The sequence below is a fragment of the Elephas maximus genome, chromosome 11 (assembly GCF_024166365.1).
Source record: "Elephas maximus indicus isolate mEleMax1 chromosome 11, mEleMax1 primary haplotype, whole genome shotgun sequence".
NCBI classification, from domain to species: Eukaryota; Metazoa; Chordata; class Mammalia; order Proboscidea; family Elephantidae; genus Elephas; species Elephas maximus.
In genome coordinates this window covers 27388766-27416505 of record NC_064829.1, presented here as the reverse complement: position 1 = coordinate 27416505, position 27740 = coordinate 27388766, and the positions used below count along the sequence as shown (strand labels likewise).

At 36.3% G+C, this 27740-nt stretch overlaps 1 protein-coding gene across 7 annotated transcripts in view; it reads left to right on the top strand.

The window, feature by feature from the left end:
* Positions 1-27740, top strand: part of ESCO1 (establishment of sister chromatid cohesion N-acetyltransferase 1) — a 119908-nt gene that overhangs the window by 38756 nt on the left and 53412 nt on the right. For 5 of the 7 annotated variants that reach the window (XR_007519381.1, XM_049901942.1, XM_049901941.1 and 2 more), the window contains 6 exons: positions 4583-4680; positions 5102-7253; positions 19927-20038; positions 21696-21756; positions 22614-22728; positions 25415-25546. Coding sequence is in view for 6 of the 7 variants with exons in the window: in XM_049901942.1 (XP_049757899.1) it covers positions 5697-7253; positions 19927-20038; positions 21696-21756; positions 22614-22728; positions 25415-25546 (1977 nt within the window). In the remaining variant the exon portion in view is untranslated. Of the gene's footprint in view, positions 1-4582; positions 4681-5101; positions 7254-19926; positions 20039-20372; positions 20406-21695; positions 21757-22613; positions 22729-25414; positions 25547-27740 lie in introns of those variants that run through there. The other 2 variants (XM_049901943.1, XM_049901944.1) reach the window with 2 other exon arrangements.

Sequence of the window (27740 nt, the reverse complement as noted above, 5' to 3'; positions counted from 1 at the left end):
AGTTTTATCTTTAGGTCTGTGACCAATCTCAAATAAATTTTTGTGATGGTATGGTAAGGGTATATGCTCTTTTTCTTTTTTTTTGGTATTTGGGTATTGAGTAATTCTTAGCACCATATTTTGAAAATACTTTCATTTGTTTGCCTTGACAGCTTTGTGAAAAATCACTTGACCATAAATATATGGGTATTTCTGTATTCCGTTCCATTCTTTGTGTCTGTTTCTTTGTCAGTATTACACTGTTTTGATTACTGTAGCTTTATATTTTAATAATTTTTGTTGTTGAGAATATACACAGCAGAACTCAAAGCAATTCAACAATTTCTACATGTAAAATTCAGTAACATTAATTACATTCCAGTTGTGCAACCATTCTCACCCTCCTTTTCCAAGTTGTTCCTCCCCCATTAACATAAACACACTGTCCTCTAAGTTACTAGTGTAGCTAAGTGTATTTTAATATCAGCTAAGTGCAAATCTACCCTCATTACTTCTTGTTACTGTGTGTGAGTATTGTAAGTATGTATGATATTTTTTTCTAATATGTTTTTCAGCTGATTGTATATTTAAAGCCTTTGAATTTCTTTCTTTTTTACTGTGGTAAATTATGCACAACATAAGATTTATTATTTTAACCATTTTCAAGTGTCCATGCAGTGTCATTAATCACAGTGTTGTACAACCATCACCACTGCTTGTTTCCAAAACTTTTTCATCACCCCAAACAGAAACTCTGTACGAATTAAACAATAACTCCCATTCTCCTTTTCCCCCAGCCCATGATACCCACTAGAAAGCTTTTTATTTTTGAATGTTTATTTTTTACTCATTCACATTATTGAATTCACATATTTTCTTAATCATTTTTCTGTTAATTCTCTAGGAATTTTTTAGGTTGGAGAAAATATAAAAATTTTCTTTCAAATTTTTGTTTTTCTTTCTCTTGCTCAGCTATATCACCTCTGGAACACTATTAAAAAATACTTCCTAAATTAAGTGGAAGACTTTGTGTTACGTCGTAAAGCATGATGTTGCCTTTTGATCTGTACACTCCAAAAGTTGATGATATTATCTGAAAATATTATTAGTCCTTCAACTGCCAACTCATTCCTTTTATTGGCATGAGTGAAGAATCAAGAGTGGGGCTATATAAGTGCGTGTGAATTATCAATAGCAGCTCTTTTTAAAAATTGTCAGTTATTTAGTATATGCTTCTGTTTACTCATGTAAACTTCCATAGGACGTCCATGTGTATGCTTTCTGATTTCCTTTTCGTTTGTTCTTCTGAATCCCCTCCTTTTCTCTCCGCTCCCCTGATTCATTTTAACGTACTCATTTTGTGGCACATTTTCTCTAGTAGCTCCTAGAGGAAGATGAGTGGGGAACCCTTCATGTCTGGAAATGTGTTTGTACTCCATTGTTTTGCTGGCCATTGATGTCTACTTTGAACATGATTTTCCATGAGCATTTTGAAGGATGTTTCTATCATCATATTTCTAGTATTGCTATTGAGAAATCTGATGTAATTCTGATTCTTATTAATCCTTTGCGTGTGGTTGTTTCTCTTCCCTCTAGGTAGCTTGAGGAAACCCTGGTGGCATAGTGGTTAAGTGTTACGGCTGCTAACCAGAGGGTCGGCAGTTCAAATCTGCCAGGTGCTCCTTGGAAACTCTATGGGGCAGTTCTGCTCTGTCCTATAGGGTCGCTATGAGTCGGAGTTGACTCGACAGCACTGGATTTGGGAGGTAGCTTGAGGGCCATCATTTTATCCTTATGATATGCTTTTTAAAATCTTTTTTCGTCCATTGTGCTAGATGCTCTTGGCTCTTTTAATCTGAAAGTTTGTCTTTCGGTTCCAGGAAAATTTCTTGAATTCTTCATTTTTTTTCTTCTGTAATTTTTCTGCTTTCTAAAACCCCCGTTACTGGACTGTTAGACGCCCTGTGAATTGGTCCTCTTTTCTTTTTTTTTTTGCTTCTGTTTTTCACGTCAGCCTTTTTGTTTTACTTTATAGATTTCCTTACCTTCATCTTTAAATTCTTTTATTGACTTTTTATTTCTTCTGTAGTGTTTTTAATTTTTCAGAGTTCTTGTAGTGTGAGTGTTCTTGTATATTTGTTTTCTGGATGAGTTAGCTAATTTTTAGTTTGTGTCTTTGGATAAGTTTGTTTCTTCCAAGCTGCTTTTTTTCCTGTTTGTTTTGTTTTAAGGTTTTCCTTGTATATTCAGTGGTTTTTGTTAATCTTCTCATGGGTAAAAATGAGACTCTAAGAACTAATTGGAAGTGGTGTGTGTGAATGGATGGTGGGTAGGCTAGTAGACAATAGCCATGACTAAATCCATGTTCGTATGTGTGTTTGTGTTACTGACTATGGGCCCTATCAGTATTTATAGGTTTTTTTTTTTCTCTAGTACTTGTCAGATTCCTTAGAAAACAATCTTTCGTTCTTTTTAATGGAAGGTGTGGGCTTGGCTGTTAGCCTTTAGGAGCCTCTGAGTAGAGAACAGGCTTTTTATGGAGGGTGTGGGTTTCAACAATAAGTATGTGTTGTTGTTAGGTTCTGTCAGATCGGCTCCAACTCATAGCGACCCTGTATACAACAGAACAGAACGCCATCTGGTTCTGTGCCATCCTCATGATTGTTGTTAGGCTTGAGTCCATTGTTGTAGCTGTTGGGTCAGTCCACCTCATTGAGAGTCTTCCCCTTTTTTGCTGACCCTCCACTTTACCAAACATGATGTCCTTCTCCAGGGAATGATCCCTCCTGATAACATGTCCAAAGTATGTGAGACAAAATCTCGGCATCCTCGCTTCCAAAGAGTGTTCTGGCTGTATATCTTCCAAGACAGATTTGTTGGTTTTTTTGGCAGTTCACGGTATATTCAATATTCTTCGCCAACACCATAATTTGAAGGCGTCAATTCTTTGGTCTTCTGAATTCATCATCCAGCTTTTGTGTGCATACGAGGTGATTGAAAACATCATGGTGTGGGTCAGGTGCACTTTAGTCTTCAAGGTGACAGCTTGGCTTTTTAACACTTTAAAGAAGTCTTTTGCAGCAAATTTGCCCAATGCAGTGCATCGTTTGATGTCTTGACTGTTTCCATGGGTGTTTATTATAGACCCAAGTAAAATGAAATCCTTAACAACTTCAGTATTTTTCCATTTATCATGATGTTGCTTATTGGCTCTGTTGTGAGGATCTTTGCTTTTTTTATGTTGAGGTGTAATCCCTACTGAAGGCTGTAGTCTTTGATCTTCATCAGTAAGTGCTTCAAGTCCTCTTCATGTTCAGCAAGCAAGGTTGTGTTATCTGCGTAAGGCAGATTGTTAATGAGTCTTCCTCCAATCCTGATGCTGCCTTCTTCTTAATATAGTCCAGCTTCTTGGATTATTTGGTCAGCATACAGATTGAATAAGTATGGTGAAAGGATATAACCCTGATACAAACCTTTCCTGATTTTGAACCATGCAGTACGAACGACTGCACAGTTAAGTATTCTGGAATTCGCATTGTTCACACTGTTATCCATAATTTGTTATGATCCACACAGCTGAATGCCTTTGCATAGTCAATAAGATACAGGTAAACATCTTTCTGGTATTCTTGGCTTATTTTGCCTGTTGTCAGTATGATACTTCACCCTCAACTGGCCATGTTGAATTCCCAGACCAAAGATCTTTTGTTTTATCCCTTCCACAGAATTAAACCTCCAGTCTTCAGGAGGCAGTTGCAGGGCAGCCTAGGTGCTTGTAATTGGAATGGCAATCTGAGAGTGTGTTGGCTTTTTTGAGTTCCATTTTTATTCCCATCTCCCATGGTGTTAGCAGTTTCTGAGTTCTGGAGTTTCTGTGGGTTAAATAGAGCTGCTGCTTGGATTTGCCCATTTCCAGCTTAGGATTCAGGTTTTCTTCAATCTTCTTATTTGCTCCTCTTTGTAGCTTCCAGACCATTTATTTATTTATATATATTTTTATGTACTCTCTTGTTCTTTGTCTTTTGGATTTATGGTTTTGTTTTGTTTACCTCTGCTATTTGTAGTGAGTTTTAGGAGGGAGTAGAGATAAATATTTGTGTTTAAATCTACCTTCTTTGGCTGTGTGTGTCAGTTGTTTTCTATTTATGTATCTATATGCACTGTTTTTCCTCAAAATAGGATTATGTTGAACCAGTTTAACCCATTTTATGCTCTTATTATGAATTTTTTTTTCTTTTTGTATTTTAACACTTTCCCACAACATAAATGGAAGCATGTTATTGCATTAGGTCCACGTACCATAATTTACTTCAAGTTAGAATTACTAAAATTAAATGCTGCGTATAAGGTGAAGTCTGAGGAAATAATAAGACTATTGATAGGACAGGGTAGAATTATAGAGTGTCATATTTGGCCATGCCCAGGACCAAATCATTCTTTTGTACATGGGGTCACCATGGGTCGGAGCCAACTCAACAGCAGCTAACAACTAACAGCATATTTGGTGAGAGGTGAATGAATGAGTGATTATAACTTTCCTTAATTTCTTATTCCTTAAGTGTTATATAGACATTTAAAAAATAAACCTTTATCTTTCTTTTAGGTGTTATGTAATGTGTTAAGAACATAAGGAATGGTCTCGTCACGTTTTCATGAGTTATGGTGTCTGAAACATCAATTCTGTCTTGTGGGAAAAGAACTGTAAGTAAACCTCGAGAAATAAACTGATTTTCCCTGTCCTGTGCTTGTATAAGGAAACCCTGGTGGCGTAGTGGTTAAGTGCTGCAGCTGCTAACCAAAGGGTTTGGCAGTTTGAATCCTCCAGGCACTCCTTGGAAACTCTACAGGGCAGTTCTACTCTGTCCTGTAGGGTCGCTATGAGTCAGAATCGACTCGATGGTACTGGGTTTGGTTTTTGGTTTTGATGCTTATAAAAAAAAAGTTACTGATTACTTATAGATATGTAATTGGCATACTTCATTCTGCTAGCCTTAAGTGTACAGACTAAGTAATTCAAAAGGAGGAATTAGATTTTATATAAACCAAGGTTATTCTGTGTAATATAGAATTACCATATTTCATGGATTGTACAAAATTTAATTTTTATCTTTTAACTTTTCAGAGATGGCACCACAAAAGGAAATCTGTATTAACAGAGTGTTACATTAAACAAAAGAGGTTAGGTAAGAACTGCAAGCCAACAGATTCAGCAAACAAGGAAAGAAACGTGTTAGCTGTAAGACATGTTTCAAATGAATCAAAGTGCAGTAACTGTAGAGTTCAGAAGAAAAAATTTTCAAAAATTTTGTCAAAACAGACAGATCAGTAATAAATAACTCCTCCAGTAATAAGGCTAGACCTGAAACCAAAATTAATTGAAAAATTAACAAAACAGATTGAACCTAAATTAATTATTTTTTAATAAAAACTTCTAAAAACGTCAGATTAGAATAAATTTTCTTTAAATTTTTATTGCCTTGTCCAAAGTAAAACAATTGTCTTTCAGCATTTATGTCAGCTTTTCTCATGTTCTAGGAATGGCAGAAACCTTACTTGAAGCAAACTAGTATTTCTGTTGAAAATGCATATCAGCATCAGTTAAAGTCAGATTTTTAAGACTGCTCTTCTGAAATAACACTAGGCATTTGGTATTTACACCTACCAGGACCCAAAAATCCTTTCAGAAACTACTCAGAAAAGGAGGACCTTACTCAGGAATGATGTCCATTCAGCAGAAATCAAAAGAGAATTCCTCTAAAGTTACTAAAAAAAGTGAAGATAAGGATTTAGAGACACAAATTCAGGGTTCTCAAAAGAATGTAGCAAAAAAATTAGGTCCAAAGGAAACTGTACAATCACTGGTTAAATCTTCTAGTGAAAATAAAGTAAACCAGCCTGAATCAGGAACACGAATGAGTACAAGGTCAGCAAAGGCAGCATCCAGTGACAAAAAAGCTACTAACTCCATTGATAAAAATATGGTGACTGTGAAGGGACTTTCACAACAAGAATCTACAAAAAAGAAGAAATTATCTCAGAAAAAAACAGCACATGAGACCTTGAAATCAAATGAACAGCTTAACCGGAGATCACAAAGACTACAACAGTTAACAGAAATTTCAGTAAGATCTTTACGTAGTAGAGCAGTTCAGGGTCAAGTTCAAGCACTTAAACAGAGTTTGCCACCAACAAGAAAAAAGCACTGTAGCAATACTCAGAGTAAATCTAATAAAGTTAAAACAAGTGAAGAACATGCGAAAAGAAAAGTACTGGAAATAAAATCTGACTCTAAAGAGGATGAAAATTCAGTAATTAACGATGTAATAAATTCTCCCAAAGGAAAGAAACGCAAGGTAGAGCACCAGACAGCCTGTACTTGTAGTTCCCATGGCGTGCAAGGATCTGAAAAGTGTCTTCAGAAGACTACTAGAAAAGAGGAAACAAAACCAGTGCCTGTAACTTCTTCAGAGGTAAAAAGATCAAAAATAAGTATGTCAGTGGTCTCTAAAAAGAATGAGAAAATGAAGTCAGTTCATACACAAGTAAATATTAGTGCAAAACCCCCAAAAAGTCCGCAGCCATCAGTGCCTGACCAAAGTGTAGATAATGACCTGGAGCAAGCAGGAAAGAGCAAACGAGGTAGCATTCTCCAGCTCTGTGAAGAAATTGCTGGTGAAATTGAATCAGATACTGTAGAGGTAAAAAGGGAATCTTCACAAATGCAAAGTTCAAAGGAGGAGAAGCCTACAGAAATAAAATCTGAAGAGACTGATGTTGAAAAACAAATACATCACCACAAGGAGACAAATCAGGATGTTCAGTGTAATCGTTTCTTCCCCAGTAGAAAAACAAAGCCTGTGAAGTGTGTACTAAATGGAATAAACAGCTCAACTAAGAAGAACTCCAATTGGACTAAAATTAAACTCTCAAAATTCAACTCTGTGCAACAAAATAAGTTGGACTCTCAAGCTTCCCCTAGATTGGCCTTATTACGACCCAGTTTTATACCGCCAACATTAGAGATACATCACCCAATGACTCAGAGTACATTTTTAGGGGCAAAACCACATGATTATAAAAACATAGCTTGCCAGCAGGAAAAAATTAAAGAAATTTATTCTGAAGAAGTTAAAAGTAATGATATAGTGGAAATTAATAAAACCACAGGAGGAGCTCCTGAAAATGGTCGTTTGGATAATCAGATACAGCCTTCTCCTGAGCCACCATTATTGGATAATCAGATTAAACAGCCCATTACAGCAACACCAGATAAGGTAATCCGTTTTCGTTATGCATGGTAGAGGTGCCTGAGTACTTTCTAATAAATGTGTTTCCAGCATATTTTAGCTTAAGAATTAAGTCATAAAAGACCGAAGAATCATTTCTTAAGGTATCCTATTAATTTGTAAGAGTTTTATTGATCCAGTCACATGATGATAGTCTCCCTTAGATGTCTTATATTTACATGGATGGTTCTCACTGTTTCCTCATTTTCACCTTTCATTTTTATTTTGTGTAAAACATAAGCTTGTTGAATTCTAGCTTTTCTTTTTAATTTAACACAGTCTTATTTCTATTGTCTATTGTAACCCCAGAAAAGAAATTTCATAGTGACTAAAACCTAGGACTTAAAGTTAAGCCCAGTTCTAACTAAGATATTAAAATAAATTTTAGCCTGGGCAAATGAACTTTTTTTCTCTCTGATAAAATTTAAAAGTTAAAGGACGTCTTTAGTAGCAGAGAATGCTTTTGGCTTGAGTTGTTTGGCCAAATTCAACAGTCGGCAAATGTCTGAAAGGTGTAAATCATTTAGTCTTCAGTCCAGGAATAAAATGGTAGAGGTCAAGAATTTTTAAAATGGAACAGTAAATTGAAAAACAATGTTATATCTGGGAGAAACTTTAATGATTATCTGAGGAAGGGTTTTGAAACATTACGCAAGGACTTGACGTCTTTTCTTCCCAAGTTAAATTACGTATGGAATGCCAGTATGTAAGACATACCGAAGTTTTATAGAACTGTGTTATACAACTGTGGAGCTCTTGTAAGTGAGAGAACTGAGCCATTGTTGTTGTTAGGTGCTGTTGAGTTGGTTCCGACTCAAGCAACCCCACGTCCAACAGAACAAAACACTCTCTGGTCCTGCTCCATCCTCACAGTCCTTGCTATGTTTGACGCCATTGTTGCAGCCACTGTGTCAGTCCATCTCATGAGGGTCTTTCTCTTTTTCGCTGACCTTCTACTTTACCAAACATGATGTCCTTTTCCGGGGACTGATCCTACCTGATGACACGTCCGAAGTATGTGAGATGAAGTCTTGCCGTCCTCGCTTCTGAGGAGCATTCTGGCTGTACTTCTTCCAAGACAAATTTGTTTGTTCTCTGGCAGTCCAGTATTCTTCACCAGCACCATAATTCAAAGGCATCAATTCTTTGATCTTCCTTATTCATTGTCCAGCTTTCACATGCATATGAGGCAATTGAAAATACCATGGCATGGGTCAGTTGTGACATCTTTTCTTTTTAACAATTTAAAGAATTCTTTTCCAGCAGATTTGCCCAATGCAGTGCCTCATTTGATTTCTTTTTTTTTAAATTGTGCTTTAAGTGAAAGTTTACAAATCAAGTCACGCTGTCATACAAAAATTTATATGCACCTTGATGTATACTCCTAATTGCTCACCTCGTAATGAGACAGCACACTCCGTCCCTCCACTTTCTTTTCTAGTCTATTTGGCTAGCTTCTGACCCCCTCTGCCCTCTCATCTCCCCTCCAGACAGGAGATGCCAACATAGTGTCATGTGTCTGCTTGATCCAAGAAGCTCATTCTTCACCAGTATCGTTTTCTATCCCATTGTCCAGTCCAATCCCTGTCTGAAGAGTTGGCTTTGGGAATGGTCCCTGTCTTAGGCTAACAGAAGGTCTGGGGACCACGACCACTGGGGTGCTTCTAGTCTCACTCAGACCATTAAGTCTGGTCTTTTTACGAGAATTTGGGGTCTGTATCACCCTCAAGGGTTCTCTGTTGTGTTCCCTGTCAGAGCAGTCATCAGTTGTAGCTGGGCACCATCCAGTTCTTCTGGTCTCAGGCTGATGTAGTCTCTGGTTTATGTGGCCCTTTTGTATCTCTCGGGCTCATAATTACCTTTTGTCTTTAATGTTCTTCATTCTCCTTTCTTCCAGGTGGATTGAGGCCCATTGATGTACCTTAGATGGCCGCTTGCAAGCGTTTAAGACCCCAGATGCCACTCTCCAAAGTGGGATGGAGAGTGTTCTCTTAATAGATTTTATCATTACAGTTGACTTAGATGTCCCCTGAAACCATAGTTCCCAAACTCCCGCCCCTGCTACACTGGCCTTCGAAGCGTTCAGTTTATTCAGGAAACTTCTTTGGTTTTGGTTTAGTTCAGTTATGCTGACCTCTCCTGTATTGTATGTTGTCTTTCCCTTCACCTAAAGTAGTTCTTATCTACTATCTAATTAGTGAAAACCCCTCTTCCTCCCTTCTTCGCCACTCTCGTAACTATCAAAGAATATTTTCTATGTTTTAACTATTTTTCAAGTTCTTATAATAGTGATATTATACAATATTTGTTCTTTTGCAACTGACTAATTTCACTTAGCATAATGCCTTCCAGATTTCTCCATGTTATGAAATGTTTCACAGATTCATTGCTGTTCTTTATCGATGTGTAGTATTCCATTGTGTGAATATACCATAATTTTTTTACCCATTCATCTGTTGATGGGCACCTTGGTTGCTTCCATCTTTTTGCTATTGTAAACAGTGCTGCAGTCAACATGGGTGTGCATGTATCTGTTCGTGTAAAGGCTTTTATTTCTCTAGGATATATTCTGAGGAGTGGGATTGCTGGATCTTATGGTAGCTCTATTTCTAGCTTTTTAAGGAAGCGTGAAATAGATTTCCAAAGTGGTTGTACCATTTTACATTCTCACCAGCAGTGTTTAAACGTTCCAGTCTCTCCACAACCTCTCCAACATTTATTATCTTGTATTTCTTTGGATTAATGCCAGCCCTTTTTTTTTTTGTTGAAGTGTGATGGAATCTTATTGTAGTTTTGATTTGCATTTCTCTAATGGCTAATGATCGTGAGCATTTCCTCATGTATCTGTTAGCTACCTGAATGTCTTCTTTAGTGAACTGCCTGTTCATATCTTTTGCCCTTTTTTTAACTGGGTTATTTGTCTTTTTGTAGATGAGTTTTTGCAGTACCATGTAGATTTTAGAGATCAGGTGCTAATCGGAAATGTCATAGCTAGAAACTTTTTCCCAATCTGTAGGTAACCTTTTTACTCTTCTGGTGAAGTCTTTGGATGAGCATAGGTGTTTGATTTTTAGGAGCTCCCAGCTATCTAGTTTCTCTTCTGCATTGTTAGTAATGTTTTGTATACTGTTCACGCCATGTATTAGGGCTCCTAACATTGTCCCTATTTTTTCTTACATAATCTTTATCGTTTTAGATTTTATATTTAGGTCTTTGATCCATTTTGAGTTAGCTTTTGTGCATGGTGTGAAGTATGGGTCTTGTTTCATTTTTTTTGCAGATGGATATCCAGTTATGCTAGCACCATTTGTTAAAAAGACTGTCTTTTCCCCGTTTAACTGACTTTGGGCCTTTATCCAATGCAAACTGCTCATATGTGGATGGATTTATGTCTGGATTCTCAATTCTGTTCCATTGGTGTATACATCTGTTGTTGTACCAGTACCAGGTTGTTTTGACTACTGTGGTGTATAATAGGTTCTAAAATCAGGTAGAGTGAGGCTTCCCCCTTTGTTCTTTTTCAGTTATGCTTTACTTCTCCGGGGCCTCTTTCCCCTCCATATGAAGTTGGTGATTTGTTTCTCCATCTCACTAAAGAATGTTGTTGCGATTTGGATCGAAATTGCATTGTATCTATAGATCGCTTTTGGTAGAATAGACATTTTTATAATGTTAAGTCTTCCTATCCATGAACAAGGTATGTTTTTCCATTCACGTAGGTCTCTTTTGGTTTCTTGCAATAGTGTTTTGTAGTTTTCTTTGTGTAAGTCTTTTATATCTCTGGTAAGACTTATTCCTAAGTATTTTATCTTCTTGGGTGCTATTGTGAGTAGCACTAATTTGGTGATTTCCTGCTCGATGTTCTTTTTGTTGGTATAGAGGGATCCAACTGGTTTTTGTATGTTTATCTTGTATCTTCAAACTCTGCTGAACTCTTGTATTATTTTCAGTAGTTTTCTTGAGGATTCTTTAGGGTTTTCTGTGTGTAAGATCACGTGATCTGCAAATAGAGATACTTTGACCTCTTCCTTTCCAATCTGGATGCCCTTTATTTCTTTATCTAGCCTAATCGCTCTGTCTAGGACCTCCAGCATGATGTTGAATAAGAATGGTGATAAAGGGCATCCTTCTCTGGTTCCCGATCTCAAGGGGAAAGCTTTCAGACTCTCTCCGTTTAGGATGATGTTGGCTGTTGGCTTTGTATAAATGCCCTTTATTATGTTGAGGAATTTTCCTTCTATTCCTATTTTGCTGAGGGTTTTTATCATGAATGGGTGTTGAACTTTGTCAAATGCCTTTTCTGCATAAATTGATAAAATCATGTAGTTCTTTTGTTTTATTTATATGATGGATTACATTAATTGTTTTTCTAATGTTGAACCATCCCTGCACACCTGGTATGAATCCCACTTGGTCATGGTGAATTATTTTTTTGATATGGTGTTGAATTCTATTGGCTAGAATTTTGTTGAGGATTTTTGCATCTAAGTTCACGAGGGATATAGGTCTGTAGTTTTCTTTTCTTGTGGAGTCTTTCCCTGGTTTTGGTATCAGGGATATGCTGGCTTCATAGAATGAGTTTGGGAGTATTCCATCCTTTTCTATGCTCTGAAATACTTTTAGTAGTAGTGATGTTAACTCTTCTCTGAAAGTTTGGTAGAACTCTGTAGTGAAGCTGTCCGGTCCAGGGCGTTTTTTTTGGTTGGGAGTTTTTTGATTACCTTTTCAATCTCTTCTTTTGTTATGGGCCTATTTAGTTGTTCTACCTCTGTTTGTGTTAGTTTAGATAGGTAGTATGTTTCTAGGAATTCATCCACGTTTTCTAGGTTTTGAAATTTGTTAGAGTACAGTTTTTTGTAGTAATCTGATATGATCCTTCTAATTTCAGTTGGGTCTGTTGTAATATCGCCCATGTCATTTCTTATTCGGGTTATTTGCTTCGTCTCCTGTTTTTCTGTTGTCAGTTTGGCTTGTGGTTTATCAATTTTGCTAATTTTTTCAAAGATCCAGCTTTTGGTCTTGTTAATTCTTTTAATTGTTTTTCTGTTTTCTATTTCATTTAATTCTCCTCTGATTTTTATTATTTGCTTTCTTCTTTTGCCTGAGGGTATCTTTTGTTGCTTTCTTTCTATTTGTTCAAGTTGTAGGGATTATTCTTAGATTTTGGTCCTGTCTTCTTTTTGTATGTGTGCATTTATTGATGTAAATTGGCATCCAAGCACTGCTTTCTTTGTGGCCCAAAGGCTCTGATAGCAAGTGTTCTCATTCTCATTGGATTCCATGAATTTCTTTGTTCCATCCTTACTGTCTTCTATAACCCAGTCTCTTTTGAGCAGGGTATTGTTCAGTTTCCAAGTGTTTGATTTCCTTTCCCTGCTTTTTCTGCTATTGATTTCCACTTTTATAGCCTTATGGTCAGAGAAGATGCTTTGTAATATTTCGGTGTTTTGGATTCTGCTAAGGCTTGCTTTATGACCTAATATGTGGTCTATTCTAGAGAATGTTCTATGTGTACTAGAAAAGAAAGTATACTTGGTTGCTGTTGAGTGGAGTGTTCCGTATATGTGTATGAGGTCAAGTTGGTTGATTGTGGCATTGAGGTCTTCTGTGACTTTATTGAGCTTCTTACTGGATGTCCTGTCCTTCACCGAAAGTGGTGTGTTGAAGTCTCATGTTATAATTGTGGAGTTGTCTGTCTCACTTTTCAATACTGTTAGAGGTTGTTTTGTGTATCTTGCAGCCATGTCATTGGATGCATAAATATTGAATATGGTTATATCCTTTTGGTATATTGTCCCTTTAATCATTATATAGTGTCCTTCCGTGTCCTTTATGGTGGATTTAACTTTCACGTCTATTTTGTCAGAAATTAATATTGCCACTCCTGCTCTTTTTTGATTGTTGTTCATTTGGTATATTTTTTCCCATTCTTTGATTTTTTTTGTGTGTGTCTCTAAGGTGTGTCTCTTGTGGGCAGCATATGGACAGTATCAGGTTTTTTATCCATTCTGCCACTCTCTGTCTCTTTACTGGTGCATTTAGTACATTTACATGCAGTGTAATTACGGATAGGTATGAATTTAGTGCAGTCATTTTGATGTCTTTTTTTGTGTGTAGTTTTCAGTTTCATTTTCCCACTTAATTTTTTGTGCTGAGTATTATCTTTATATATTGTCTTTCCCCCTTCTTTGTTGTTGATTTTGTTTCTGCTGAGTCTCTATTTTTTTCTTATATTGTATTTTGATGTGTAGGATAGTTTTTCTTTCATGTGTTTACGTTAATATTTACCCATTTTTTTAAAATTTAAACCTTTTCTTTTATTGTCTTCCCTCTTTATTATTTTAATGTTGTCTTCTTTTACATAATAACATTGCTTTTTCCCTGTTTTGAGCCTTTTTTTTATCTTGATTTAGTTTTTTGATTTGCTTGTCTGGGTTAACATCTGATTGCTCTGCCCAGTGTTGTAGTCTTGGGTTGATACCTGATATTACTAATTTTTTAACCGAAGATCTCACTTTAGTATGTGTTGTAATTTTGGTTTGGTTTTTATGAATTCCCTAAACTTCTGTTTATCTGGAAATGTCCTAATTTCGCCTTCACATTTGAGAGACAGTTTTGCTGGATATATGATTCTTGGCTGGCAAGTTTTTTCCTTCAGTTCTGTCTATAAGTCATCCCATTGCCTTCTTGGGTGCATGGTTTCTGCCGAGTAGTCCGAGTTTATTCTTATTGGCTCTCCTTTGTAGGTGGCTTTTCGTTTATCCCTAGTAAAACCAAAATGCACTGTCGTCAAGTCGATTCCCACTCATAGTGACCCTATAGGACAGAGTAGAACTGCCCCATAGAGTTTCCACGGAGCGCTTGGTGGATTTGAACTGCTGACCTGTTGGTTAGCAGCTGTAGCACTTAACCACTACGCCACTAGGGTTTTCCTTAGTAGCTCTTAAAATTCTCTCTTTGTCTTTGGTTTTGGCAAGTTTGAGTATAATATGTCTTGGTGACTTTCTTTTAAAATCTTTATGTGGTGTTTGATGAGCATCTTGGACAGATACCGTCTCATCTTTCACTATATCAGGGAAGTTTTCTGCCAACAAATCTTCAACATTTCTCTCTGTATTTTCTTTTATCCCTCCCTGTTCTGGTACTCCAGTCGCTCGTAGGTTATTTCTCTTGTTAGAGTCCCACGTGATTCTTAAGGTTTCTTCATTTTTTTAAATTCTTTTATCTGATTTTTCTTCAAGTATGTTGGTGTCAATTGCTTTATCTTCAGGGTCACAAACTCTGCCTTCCACTTTCTCGATTCTGCTCCCCTGACTTTCTATTGAGTTGTCTAACTGTAATTTTTTTGTTAATCTTCTGAATTTCTCATTGCTCTCTGTCTGTGGATTTTTCTAGCTTATTAAATTTTTCATTGTGTTTCTGAATAACCTTTTTAATTTCTTCAACTGTCTTATCTGTGTGTTCCTTCGCTTGTTCTGTTTATTGCCTGATTTCCTTCCTGATGTCTTGAAGGGTTCTGTATATTAATCTTTCGTATTCTGCCTCTGGTAATTTCAGGAAGGCACTTTCATCTAGAAGATCTCTTGATTCTTTGTTTGGAAAGTTTGTTGAGGTGATCATAGTCTGTTTCTTTTTGTGACTTGACACTGACTAGTGTCTCCGAGCCATCTATAAGTCATTGTATTAGTTTATTTTATGTTTGCTTACTGTGTCATAGCTTCTTGCTTTGTTTTGTTTTTATATGCCCAGGTGGGTTGCTTGAGTAGCTAGCTGGAGTATTTTCACCTTTGAAGCTCTGACGTCCTGTCCTCAGATGACTAGAGCTGTCATCAGGTATATCAGTCTAGGAGTCCATTCACTTTTCTGGTATGAATTCAGCTCAGGTGTCCAGGTAGGTGGTCATTAAGTGTGTGGTACAGGATCTGTCCTACAGTCTTGGCGGGGTAGGGGTGATTGCTGTAGCTACCAGTATCTGGTTTCAGCAGGGGGTCATGCTCTGAAGAAGGTGGGGGCTGAGAATCGTACCCCAAGTGTGTTTGAGGAAAGCGTGTCTGTGTTCCCTAGAATGTACAGGTGGGTGGATTCTGCAGACAGACCATGGTTACCCAGTGTTTTTGGTTGTAATGACTGGGAGGTACCAGTTACTCCTGGACCGCTGTCGTGGGTGGCTTAGTGATCTGAGTGGAGCCACCAATCCTTATGCCCCTAATGTGGGTAGGTGAGGACCCTGCTTAATAGGCAAAGGAATGTCAAACATCAAATACCCACCTCTTCACCACACAGTTGAAACAGTTGTGGTCTGCCAACAAGGGCCTGTTCTCCTGAAATAGGCCCACACAGGTCCACGCAAGGGGGAAAGTTACTCAAAGTCCGCGGATCTTTTATGCCTGGACAGGAGCCGCTTCTATCTTGAGCTCCCCAGGATAGTGGAGCTGGCAAATTATCTTTTCCCCCCTCTGCGAATTTATTCCTTCTCCAAGGCCGGGAGGATGGCTCTAGGCCCAGGGAAATCAACTGCCACTGAAGCCTGTTTGGGTGCGGGGGGTGCGGTAAAACATATGTGGGTACTTAGCTTTTGCTGAAAGCGCCCTTCTCTGGTTTCAGAGGTGTAGGTAGGCTGTGTGGCTGGCTGCTTCTCCTTGAGGAAACTGCAGCCAAGCGTTAGCAGCAGCCTACTGCAGCAGCTCCCGGGAATGGTGCCTGAGGGCTCCTGGCGGTTCAGGTCCGGTAACTCCTCTCCGCTTCTGAACTGTCTCCCCCTCCACCCTGCCGCTCAGTTCGTTTTCTAAGTTTGGGATTGATGTTCAGGTCTCCTAGCTTGTCGTAAATATTGTCGTTTCACTGGTTTTTTTCAGGTCTTTGTCGTAAACAGTCTCCGGAAGCGTCTGTCTATTCAGCCATCTTGCCCCCTCATTTGATTTCTTGACTGCTGCTTCCATTGGCATTGATTGTGGATCCAAATAAAATGAAATCCTTGACAACTTCAGTCTTCTCTCTGTTTATCATGATGTTGCTTATTGGTCCAGTTGTGAGGATTTTTGTTTTCTTTATGTTGAGGTGTAATCCATACTGAAGGGTGTGGTGTTTGATCTTCACCTGTAAGTAGTTCCCGTAGCAGAAATGAAATTAGAATCTAGGTGTTCTGATTCTCAGCCAAGCATTCTTTCTACTATGCCGTAGTCTTGACATTAAAAGATCATTTGAGCAAAAAGTTTATCACAAGTAGAGAAAAAAATGAAGTCACCCTAAAGTTTTTGAAGTGATTTAAAGTTTTTTTAGAGGCATTTTCGTATTGGAGCAGATTTGACAGAATTAGGAGTCTGGATTATATGCCAGAAGCCGTAAAAAGAGATCAGTGTCTGTTATTCTTATGGGCTAGAAATTAAGGAGAACTTAAAGGGAACAGACACCATATAAAAGTGGCTGCTTGTGGAGATGGGATGGCTTTCTATTCAAGTGAAATCTTTGCCAGGAAATTGATAGCAACACTCTAGGTACATGTCAGAATTTATTTCCTAACTCTGTGCTGCATAAATCCTTATGAAAACTCAAAATGAAGAAATATTATGGAGAATATATTAAAAGACAGGAAATTTAATCAGCTCCTTTGGCCTAAAATATTGTCTGAACGACAGTATGTTAAAGTATACTAGGATAAAACTCATTGCCATTGAGCCAGTTTCGACTCACAGAAACCCCATAGGACAGAGTAGAACTGCCTCTGTAAGATTTCCAAGGCTGTAATGTTTTAAAAATTTATTATTATTTTTAATGTTTATGAGGAAACCCTGGTGGCGTGGTGGTTAAGTGCTATGGCTGCTGACCAAGAGGTCAGCAGTTTGAATCTGCCAGGCACTCCTTGGAAATTCTATGGGGGCGGTTCTACTCTGTCCTATAGGGTCACTGTGAGTCAGAATCGACTCGACAGCGGTGCGTTGGGTTTGGGAATCTTTGTGGAAGCCTACTGCCACATCTTTCTCACACTGAGCAGCTGGTGGATTTGAGCCACTGACCTTTTGCTTAGCAGCCAAGCACTGTGCCTGAAGATGCTTTATTAGAGCATATTATTTTGATCTTTTACAACATTGCTTTTATTGAATTGTGCTTTGAATTTACATAGTTCTTCTGTTTTGAAAAACATTATAAAAGACAGTCCTGTGAAATTTGTTGCTATGTTAATAATTTTTCTTTCATTTTGAAGTTCTTGAATATCCTAAACATTCAGAATATCATAGAGACTAACACCCACTGAGGTATCAGCCTCTTAGATTTGAAAAAATTAACTTTTTGTTGAATTACTTCATATCTTTTCAAATAAGAAAAGTACATTACAAATATAGTTGAACACGCTACTTCCATCTTCATTTCACTGCCCTACCTCCCCATGTTCCTGAAGTTGGTGTGAATTTATTCTGTTTATTTTTATGATTTCACTGTGTGTGTGTATTCACAAAGAATACTTAGCTTTGTTTTGTGTTTTGAATTTTTATATAAATGCTAACATAACTATGTTTTTGCAACTGGGTTTTGTGCAATCAACATTGTATTTTATACTTATGGATATGTGGGTATTTTGAGAGCTGTAAAGGGATTTACCATAATTTATCTTTTTCCCCATTAAAGGGCTTATAGATTGTTTTCAGTTTTTTCACCAATATTAACAATGTGATCACTATCACGGAGTGATCAGTAAATGTGGTGGTGACTATATCAGTTCAAGACATATTTGAGTGCTTGCCGTGCCAGAGACACTGTGATAGGCTACAGAATATGACATGTTTCCTGCCTTTAAGGAATTTACATTATAGTGGTCACTTAGAGATTTCTCTTCACTCCATAACCGATAAGAAGTGAGGTAGCTCAGTTTAGCCATCATAATAGCTCTTGTTTAATGAACCCTGCATCTTTGTTAGGCAAAGGAGAGCTTCATATACTCCTCATCACAGTTTACAATGTAGATTCTATTATTACGTATTTCATATGAGGAAAATGAAACTTAGAGATTTAAGTAACTTGTCTTACTGACTGGCTAATAAGTGATGGAGCCAGGATTTAAACTGAGATTGTCTAGTTTCAGAGCCCAGCCAGATTCATAACGATGGGGCAGGTAGGAGAATGCAAAAAACAAGCATTATATCACTGTAAACTTTTCCTATTGACCACCTGTAATTTTGTTCTTTTAATTACATGATGTCAGCCTCAGAAGTACTGAGAAATAATGATGGTTGTTAAGGGTAAACATCCAGTTGACCCTCTGAATTCTTGGGGTTGAATTTAAATTATTCGGACCTTAGAAATGTTAAAACTTAATGATTTTATAATTTGTTTTTTAAGTCAGTAATTTACTAACTTCCTATTTATTAGTGACTGTTGGAGTAATTAGTAAGCATCTCATGGTTATTATTTTTCTTTTTTCCTGCTTTGATTTTCAGTGACAAAAAATAATGCATGTTCATCATAACCTTAACAATATAGATAGGTATATAAAGACATAGAATTGTTTCTCACCTCATTTCCCTGAGATAGCAACTGTTAAAAGTTTGGGATTATTTTCTTTTGCCAGTTATTAATTGAGTGACTACTATGTCAAGGTTCTGAACTAGGGTTCTTGGGAGTACAGAAAGGTCCCTGGGTGGTAAAAATGGTTTGAGCTCAGCTTTGCTGAGGTTGGTGGTTTGAATCTACCCAGAAGTGCCACAGAAGAAAGGCCTGGTGATCTGCCTCCCTAAAGATTACAACCAAGAAAACCTTATGGAGCTGTTCTACTCTGTAACTCACGGGATTTCTATGACTCAGAATCAATTCAATGACAGTGTGGTTTTTTTTTTTTTTTTTTGGAGGGGGGGAGTGGGAGATACAAAGATAAATGCAGTGTGGTGCTTGCTTTTAAGAGTTATAAGAGATAAGTCATATCACAAATAACTAATTGAAAATAGAAAGTGCTGAGGGGTTGAAAGAGTTAAAGTAGACAAGGGAGAATTATTCTAAATTTTGGGAAGTATCTGGGCAAGGCTGGAGAAGGCTTTGTGGAAAAGGTTAATACTTGAGCCATGAGTTGAATTCACATGGAGAGAAGTGTGTTCTAGATCAGCACTATCCAATAGACATATAATATGAGACACATACGCAATTTAAAGTTTTCTGTTAGCCACATTAAAAAAGCAAAAGGAAACAGGTAAAATTAATTCTAATATTTTTTTAACCTGACATATAAAAATATTATTTCAACATGTATTCAATATAAAAATTGAGATTTTTTTTTTTGAACTACGTCTTTGAAATCTGGTATGTGTTTTATACATGAAATACCACATCTCAATTTGTATTAACCACACTTTAAGTACGCAATAGTTACATGTGATAGTAGCTACCATAGTGGGCAGTGCAAGTCTAGACAGATGAAACTGAGCAAAGGTATAGAGCCATGTGAATGTGGAATGTATTTGTGGGAGTCGTAAAGTTTTAAATTTACCATATAAGGGAGTAATGGGAGCTGATGCTGAGAGGGGTAGTTTGTGGAGAGACATTTAACACATGTCTGTGTTAATTACTCTGAATATGATGTTTCTTAGTATACTTAGATTTACTGAAAGTGTATTGGGATAAGATTCAAGGGTTGATATAAAAGTAAATATTAACATTTTGAATTATACGTGTTCAGAATTTTAGTTTGTGTTTGGAATCCAAGCTTGAAAACACTCCGGTGGAAAATACCACAGTTTCAGCTCTGCTTAATCAAGCAAAAATTGATAAAGGAGAGAGTAAATTTCCAGGTAATACTTTGAAAATATTATTCAGATTTCACGGTGTTTAGCGATACTTTTGTTAGTGAAATAGGAAACTCTGTCTTCTACCAGGAAACCCTGGTGGCGTAGTCGTTAAGTGCTACGGCTGCTAACCAAAGAGTCGGCAGTTCAGATCCGCCAGGCACTCCTTGGAAACTCTATGGAGCAGTTCTACTCTGTCCTGTAGGGTTGCTATGAGTTGGAATCGACTCTACAGCACTGGTTTGGTTTTGTTTGGTATCTTCTACCAAATAAGCCTGTTAATTTTTACCATTGCTTGTTTTTCAAGTGCATTCTTTGAGAATTTCTTCTGTCCGTTGACTTAAAGTATGGCCCTTTGCCTCCCTACCAAAAGGTATTTTGTTCTTAATCTTTTATTTTGATTGTGCCTTACTCTTCTGGGAAACCCTGGTGGTGTAGTGGTTAAGAGCTATGGCTGCTAACGAAAAGGTCGGTGGTTGGAATTCACCAGGCGATCCTTGGAAACTCTGTAGGGGCAGTTCTACTCTCCCTATTGGGTCGCTATGAGTCGGAATTGACTTGACAGCAGTGGGTTTGGTTTTGTGGTTACTCTCCCAGGAAGTGTTATTTAATGAGTTGCTGAAGTTAATGGTAGTATTAATTCTCGAGTATGAATGACTGTGCTTTACCACTTCAGATTCTTATCTTTAACCCTCAATTATTCAACTTTAAGTGATTCTCAGAATTGAACTCAAGGATTTACTGAATGTTGCAGTTTGCCCACGTAAAAGCTATTCTTGTAATCTTGTGACATTATCTTGACAATATGTTATTTGAACTGCTGGGTGGAGATTTACTTACCCATGTCAGCTGAAGCACCGTGGGGCTATAGAATGGACACCCAAAAGAGAAAAAAAAAACAAAAACCCATCTCCTTCGAGTCGATTCTGACTCATAGCAACCCTATAGGACAGAGTAGAACTGCTCCACAGGGTTTCCAAGGAGTGGCTAGTGGGTTCGCACTGCTACCTTTTGGTTAGCAGCCAAATGCTTAACCACTACGCCACCAGGGCTCCTGGGGCTATAGAAAAGAAACTCATAACTGCTATTGTTTCTCTCTGCTAAAGGAAAGGTATAGTTAGAGCATAATGTTCAGATCAGGTAATTGCTGCCATTAGATATCATTTAATCTTTTCTCATAGTGGGGGGAGAGCAGGTGTTATAAATATGAGAAATGCATTTATTTATTCATTAGAACATAAAATGATGATTGCATTTATTAATGTGATTAAAACTTCAGAGATTGTATTTTTCTTAAAAAGGAAATGTGTGCATTTCCATTTTGAGTTTGTATAATTATGCAGGTCATTTACAGAATTTCCTTTATTGTTCATTGCCAGTAATTATTGGTGAAACTAAAGATAAATTCCTGTTAATCCATCATTAGATCTCTTTGTAGCTGTGTAGTCCACATATAGAACAGCCTTTCTGCCTCTTCTCTGAAGAGTACTGTCTAAGTAGGAGGGGAGTTCTGACTTTATCACATGATCTTTATTAAAAGTAAAGCATTTAGTGCATTGAGTTTTTTTTTTTCCCTCCCTTTTTGTATAATTGATTTTTGACTGTTTGGTGGCGAGCTAGTACAAAACTTAATACATAACCCATCTTACTGATTAATTTACAGGTTCAGCTTCCAAACAGCACAGTACACTCAATAACCAAACATCTAAAAACAGTGACAACAGGTAAGATATTAGTTAAATGTAAGTATAAATCTTTGAGTTTGGAGGATTTTTCCCAAAAAAGCTATGCTAGTAATCTTCAGTTTTCCTTGTAGAAAGACAGTGATACAATTTCTCGTTGTATTACACTTTTTTCTATGCCTGTATGTACTGTTTTATAGCTTTTGTTTTTCTTAATGTATCATGGGTATCTTTTCCACTTCCCATTTCATCCACCTCATTCTTTTAAATTCTGTCGTAGATTCCAGTATGTGAAAGTTCCATGGATTATTTAATTGCTCTCTACTTTGTGGGCATTTTAGTTGTTTATAGTTTATTTCTATTAAAAACCAAAATAAAATCCTGTGGCAAACACATGTATCTGCCCACTTGTGTGACAATATCTCTAGGGTAAATTCATAGCTGTAGGACTTATTATCTGGCATTGCCAAATTTCCCTCCAGGGTGGCTGGGCCTGTTATGCTCGAAGCTACAGTGTTTGAGAATGCTCATTTCGCCACACCCTTGGAAATACTGGGTATTATCAATATGTAAGTGTTTTAAATGGGTTTAGAGCTTTTTGTTCTGTTTTTAATGTTAGAATTAAATTCGGTCTGACTTATTTTGCCTTAGGTATTACCAACAAACAGTATCCAGGACAAACTGTAGTGACTCAGATGGCTAAAGCGATAAAACTAAACTTAGAAACTACAGTTTTTGTTTGTTGTGAATTAGTTTTCTTGATTTTTTTGGAAGGTTATTTTTCCCCTTGAAAGGTGGGACTTGTCAGTATTGTATAAAAAATAAGCTATTTTGTTCCCTCCAATGATTTGAGGTGATACGGATTTCTACCATTTAATACAATTTTTTTTTTTTAAAAGGGAGACACCACCAAATCATCCTTGGCCTAAGTGCAATTCTCATTTGGAGATAAAAATTCCAAAGGACTTAAAACTAAAAGAAGCAGAGAAAGCTGATGAGAAACAGTTGATCATAGTAAGCATACAAATTTGACCTACTTTTTTGTGAAGTCTTATTATAAGCACCCTGTTTATATAAGTTGTTGAAGAATAAATTTATTCCTTTTTTGAAAGAAGCTTCTTTTGTCATCGTAAATCTTGGAAATAGGCATATCATTACAAAGTCCCACCCCCCAAATAAATGTCAAGTTCATCCTGTAACAAGTAATGAAAATTCAATTTTCATACTTCTGGTTTCATTTATAACAGATTATATAATATTGTAACTTTCTTACATATGTCATTTGATCACTACCTTCTTTCAGTAGTTGATTTAAATTTTAAAATAAAGCTTAATACATAAAATGGTTTTAAATATCTGTACTTTATAAGTGGGAGAAAGATGTGGCAGTCTGATTCTGTGAAGATTTACAGCCTTAGAAACCCTATGGGGTGGTTCTACTCGTCCTGTAGGATTGCTACGAGTCAGAATTGACTTGACAGCAGTAGTTTTTTTTAAATATATACTTTATAATTTTAAAAATGAATTTTATGGGCAGATAAACCAGTAGTTAATTGGAAGTAGAAAATAAGTACAATGTCGTGGCAAGGTAGAAAAAGAGGGAGTTACTTTGAATGATTTTGAAAAATCTAAGGGAGTGAGGACAACATAAAAATGAAGGAACCCATACATAGTAAGAGGGACATTTAATGTAGTTCCAGTCAGCATCATCAGTAGAGATTTGAGGGGAACAGGTGATTGATTCGAACATTTATATGGGAGAGAATAACTTTGTAAAAATTGTCTAGAGGTTTTTGAGAAGGAATATGAAGGGAAAACATGTTTTATCTGGCTTAGTAATGTTCCTGTTATGAAATCAGTATGCTAGCGACATAGGATTAGACCAACAGAATCTAGAAGTGCACCGTCTAATATGGTAGCTCGCACGATTCCTGAGCACTTGAAATGTGGATCACTGGAATTGAAATATGCTGTAAATGTAAAAATATAGACCACATTTTGAAGACTAAAACCCTGAAAAATGTGAAAAATCTCATTAATAGTTTTTTATATTGATTACATGTTGAAATGATACTATTTGGGATATGTTGGGTTAAGTAAAATATTAAAATTAATTTCACCTGCTTTTTTTGCTTTCTGTAACATGGCTACTAGAAAATTTTAAATTAGATTTATGAATTCCATTTTTATCAGACATGCTGGTTTAGAGATGATGATGATAGCAGCTAATACTTTATGAATGAATTGTTGCATGTGCTCTGCTTATGTTATCTCAATCCTCATAGAAAAATTATGAAACAGGTACTTCTATTATTTCTATTCATCATTGAGGAAACCAAAGCATAAATGCTTACTAATGGCTCTGAAAACTGCCTGAAATAAATTTTAAGTAACGTTTTGTTAGTAGTTTTAATACTTGAGAATGAATTTCCCTTTTTTTATACACAATCATTTAGTTACCGTTTGATTTGTTTTTACCATTCAACACTAGTTCTAAGACACTAGAGATACTGTCTTAGATCTTACTCTTTTCAGCTAGAAGTTCAAATTGGGTAATTATAGAGTAGAAAAAATAAAAGAATTTTTTTGTTTATTTAAAAAATTCAGCCATATTGCTGAAATTTTCTTGTTGAATAAAGGACAAGAATAGAAAACACTTTGTGAAACAGTTATTATTCCAGACCAGAAATGTGAGTTACTGATAGCAGTCTTTCTTTTTTATTTAATATAAAGATAACTGAAAAAATTTAATTTTACCTTTCATCAAGTTTCTAGTGACATCAAAATATTCTTTTTAATGTCTATAAACTACCTAGAAGAAAACTATTAAAGAGAACAGACTTTTAAGACATTTAAAAAAGGGCAGTCCATATATTCATGGAAGATTTGTAGATTTTTTGTGACAAATTTTAAGCAGGTGACCGTAGAGTGTCATCTATTTTGTTTGAGTTAGGTCTGCATGGAGTCCCTAGGTGGTGCAAATAGTTAATGTGCCAGGCTGCTAACCAAAAGGTTGAAGGTTTGAGTCCACCCAGAGGTGACCGAGAAGAAAGACCTGGTGACCTGCTTCTGAAAAATCAGACATTGAAAACCCTATGGAGCACAGTTCTAGCCAGCACACAGGGGCTTGCCATGAGTCGGAATTGATTGAACGGCACTTGGTTTTTAGTTTTAGGTTTGCATGGTTGGGTGGATTTGATCTATTTTTACTTTATTCCTCTTAACATTTTGCTTGTATTTCATATCTTTTATATATTTTTTTGAAATATATTTGTGAACTTTTTATTAATAAACTTGAAGTTTTGAATATAAAAAATGGAGTCCATAAAACATTATTTTGTGTAGATTCAAGCAGTATAATTTTTACAAGTCTGAAATATATATATATTAATTCTCATTTATATAGTTTTTGTTATTGGGGTTTCAGGACTAAGTTTGTAGTGTTTAAGATAGTTCTCAATTTTTTGAGTTATTGTGTGCTATGGAGAAAGGGATCAGTTTACTAAAATGGAAGTACTTCTTAATAAAGTCACAGATTTCAAAGGTTAATATCCTAATTTTTGTAATTAATATTGAATATTTTTCACTATAGATTAAACAGTTCTCACTTTATGTTCACATTATAGCCTTAGAGGCCAATGCACTAGAATAATTCTTTTTTTTGGCGGGGGGAACTTTTTATTTTTATTTTTTTAAATAGGATGCAGGACAAAAGAGATTCGGAGCCGTTTCCTGTAATGTCTGTGGAATGCTTTACACAGCTTCAAATCCAGAAGATGAAACACAGCACCTCCTCTTCCACAACCAGTTTATAAGTGCTGTAAAGTATGTGGTAAGTGGAATTTGTGCCTTCTCAAAAGCAAATTCAGATAATTAGGTCAGGATCTTAATGAGATAAATCGCCAAATTTAAGTAATTGAAGAAATTTCTGTTTTTAGGAAGCTGTAGTATATAACAAACAAAGCCAAACATAAAAACCAGCTAGTTTATTCTGGCTGGTTTGTGTTGTGGGATTTTTTATTTAAATTATGTTTTTAAAGTAGTTATTATACCTCTTCTAAGAAGTAATACAATTCATCTTGAGTATTTTATCTTATTTTCTTTCTTTTTTAATAATTATTAACTGTTGGTGAACCTGTGTAGTACGCATATAGCTTGGCACAACTTTGTATTTTGGGATTCATAGTCATACATATTTTACCAAATAGGTGGTTTTGGGATTTCCTTTACCTTCTCTATTGTGAGAGTTTTTCTCTATAAATTTAAGAAGAAAAATTCTAGAAGGTTAAGACCTCAGAATTTTGTAGTGTACTAAAAAAATCCCACAAAGTAAATATGTTTTAGTGTAAAATATGTCTTAATATATGTGCATTTGAGGCATAATGGGTATTATTTAGTACTTGTTTCTGGAAATAGCAAAATTTTTAGCAATTTTGAACCATTTCAGATATCTTGTGAAAATAGTAATTTAATGTAATTGCTGTTTACCCATATCTGAAATGGAATCTATTTTTATTCTATACATGTTACCTTCAGTACTGTACACTCACATTGATAAGACCTCCAGGATATCTGAACTGAGATCACCAATTCATTCCATTTAGGCCTTTCAAAGGTACCAGATGTTGATTATTTAAAGGTCTTTATTGGCCTTAATTAAATTCATAACCTTACCTTTGGTTGAAGGGTTTGTATTCATTGTCTCATTCATCCGGTTATTTCTACCCAAAATAGGTGGGGCTTTCTTTTTTTGGTTCCCTTCTGTGGCTGGTCCTTATTTCATCTGCCTTTTCCACACATACCCCTCTTCACACTCAAATGATGTATAAAGTGTATGGGACACAGATTATCTATAGCTAGGTACTGATTTATCATTTGAAATTTTGTATTCTTCCAGTTTGACTATATTAATATTCTTGCAATTTGAAAAGAAAAATAATTCTCTCAGGTAGCTAAATTATGGAATACTTATGAGGCAAAAATATTTCAGTTTATTTTATGTACATGAACCTGGCAGAGGTTAGTCCAAATGAATCTTGCTCAATTTACCTTATTTGATTCTTGCTATAATTTAGTTTTCTAAAAAAAAAAAAAAAAGGTTTAAAAAACTTTATTCTTTACCCTAAGGAAAGTTCTTAATTTCCGAGAGGAGCAGTAAAGAAATCTGTCAGGAAATATGTTCTTTGCTCTTCTGTAATACCAAGGAAAATTAATTTATAGAACAAGGTAGAGCCATATTCTTCTAAACAAATTCTGGCTCTCCTGCAAAACTGCAAAGCAATGTAACAACTAGGGAAGAATGATTCCTGCCCCAGCCACCCCTAATACCCTTCCCTTGATGGGACAGCTCTAAGGGTTATTGTATTTACTTTTGAAATAAGCTCAAAAGAAGGAATTGAGTTTAGCAGTTAGCCATCGTTTGCTAACATCAAATTCAGTTTGATGTTTCCAGTTGTAGGCATACATAGAGTCTAAGGTAGAAACTTCCCCAAAATGTTATAATATTCTTTTTTAGTGTAATGGAAGGAAGATAAAAACATACCTTAAAGATTAGTAGCCCTGGTGGCAGAAATGGTTAAGCATTCATCTGCTAACCAAAAGGTTGGAGGTTCGAACCCACCCAGTGGCTCCACAGGAAAAAGACCTGGCATTCAGCTCCCATAAAGATTACAGTGAAAACCCTATGGGACAATTCTACTCTGTCACACGGGGTCACTATGTGTCAGGATCGACTCAGTGGCACCTAATAACAACATCTTAAAGATACTCTACAGTGATTACAGCTCTGGTTTTTGAGTTACGACATTAAGTATTTATTCAGCACCCAGTTCTTGTGCCTTGCACAGATATTAAGCACTTGAAGTGCTTGACAGAACATCTGATTTTATTTAGTGTCAGTTTTACCTGCTATGTATGTTTCTTGGAGAAAAGCACAGAAAAGAAATCACTTGGTACTCTGGCTTTAATTCATTTTAAATGGACAGTGTTCAGGAACTGACAATAAAGATTTGTTCTGTTTTAAGACT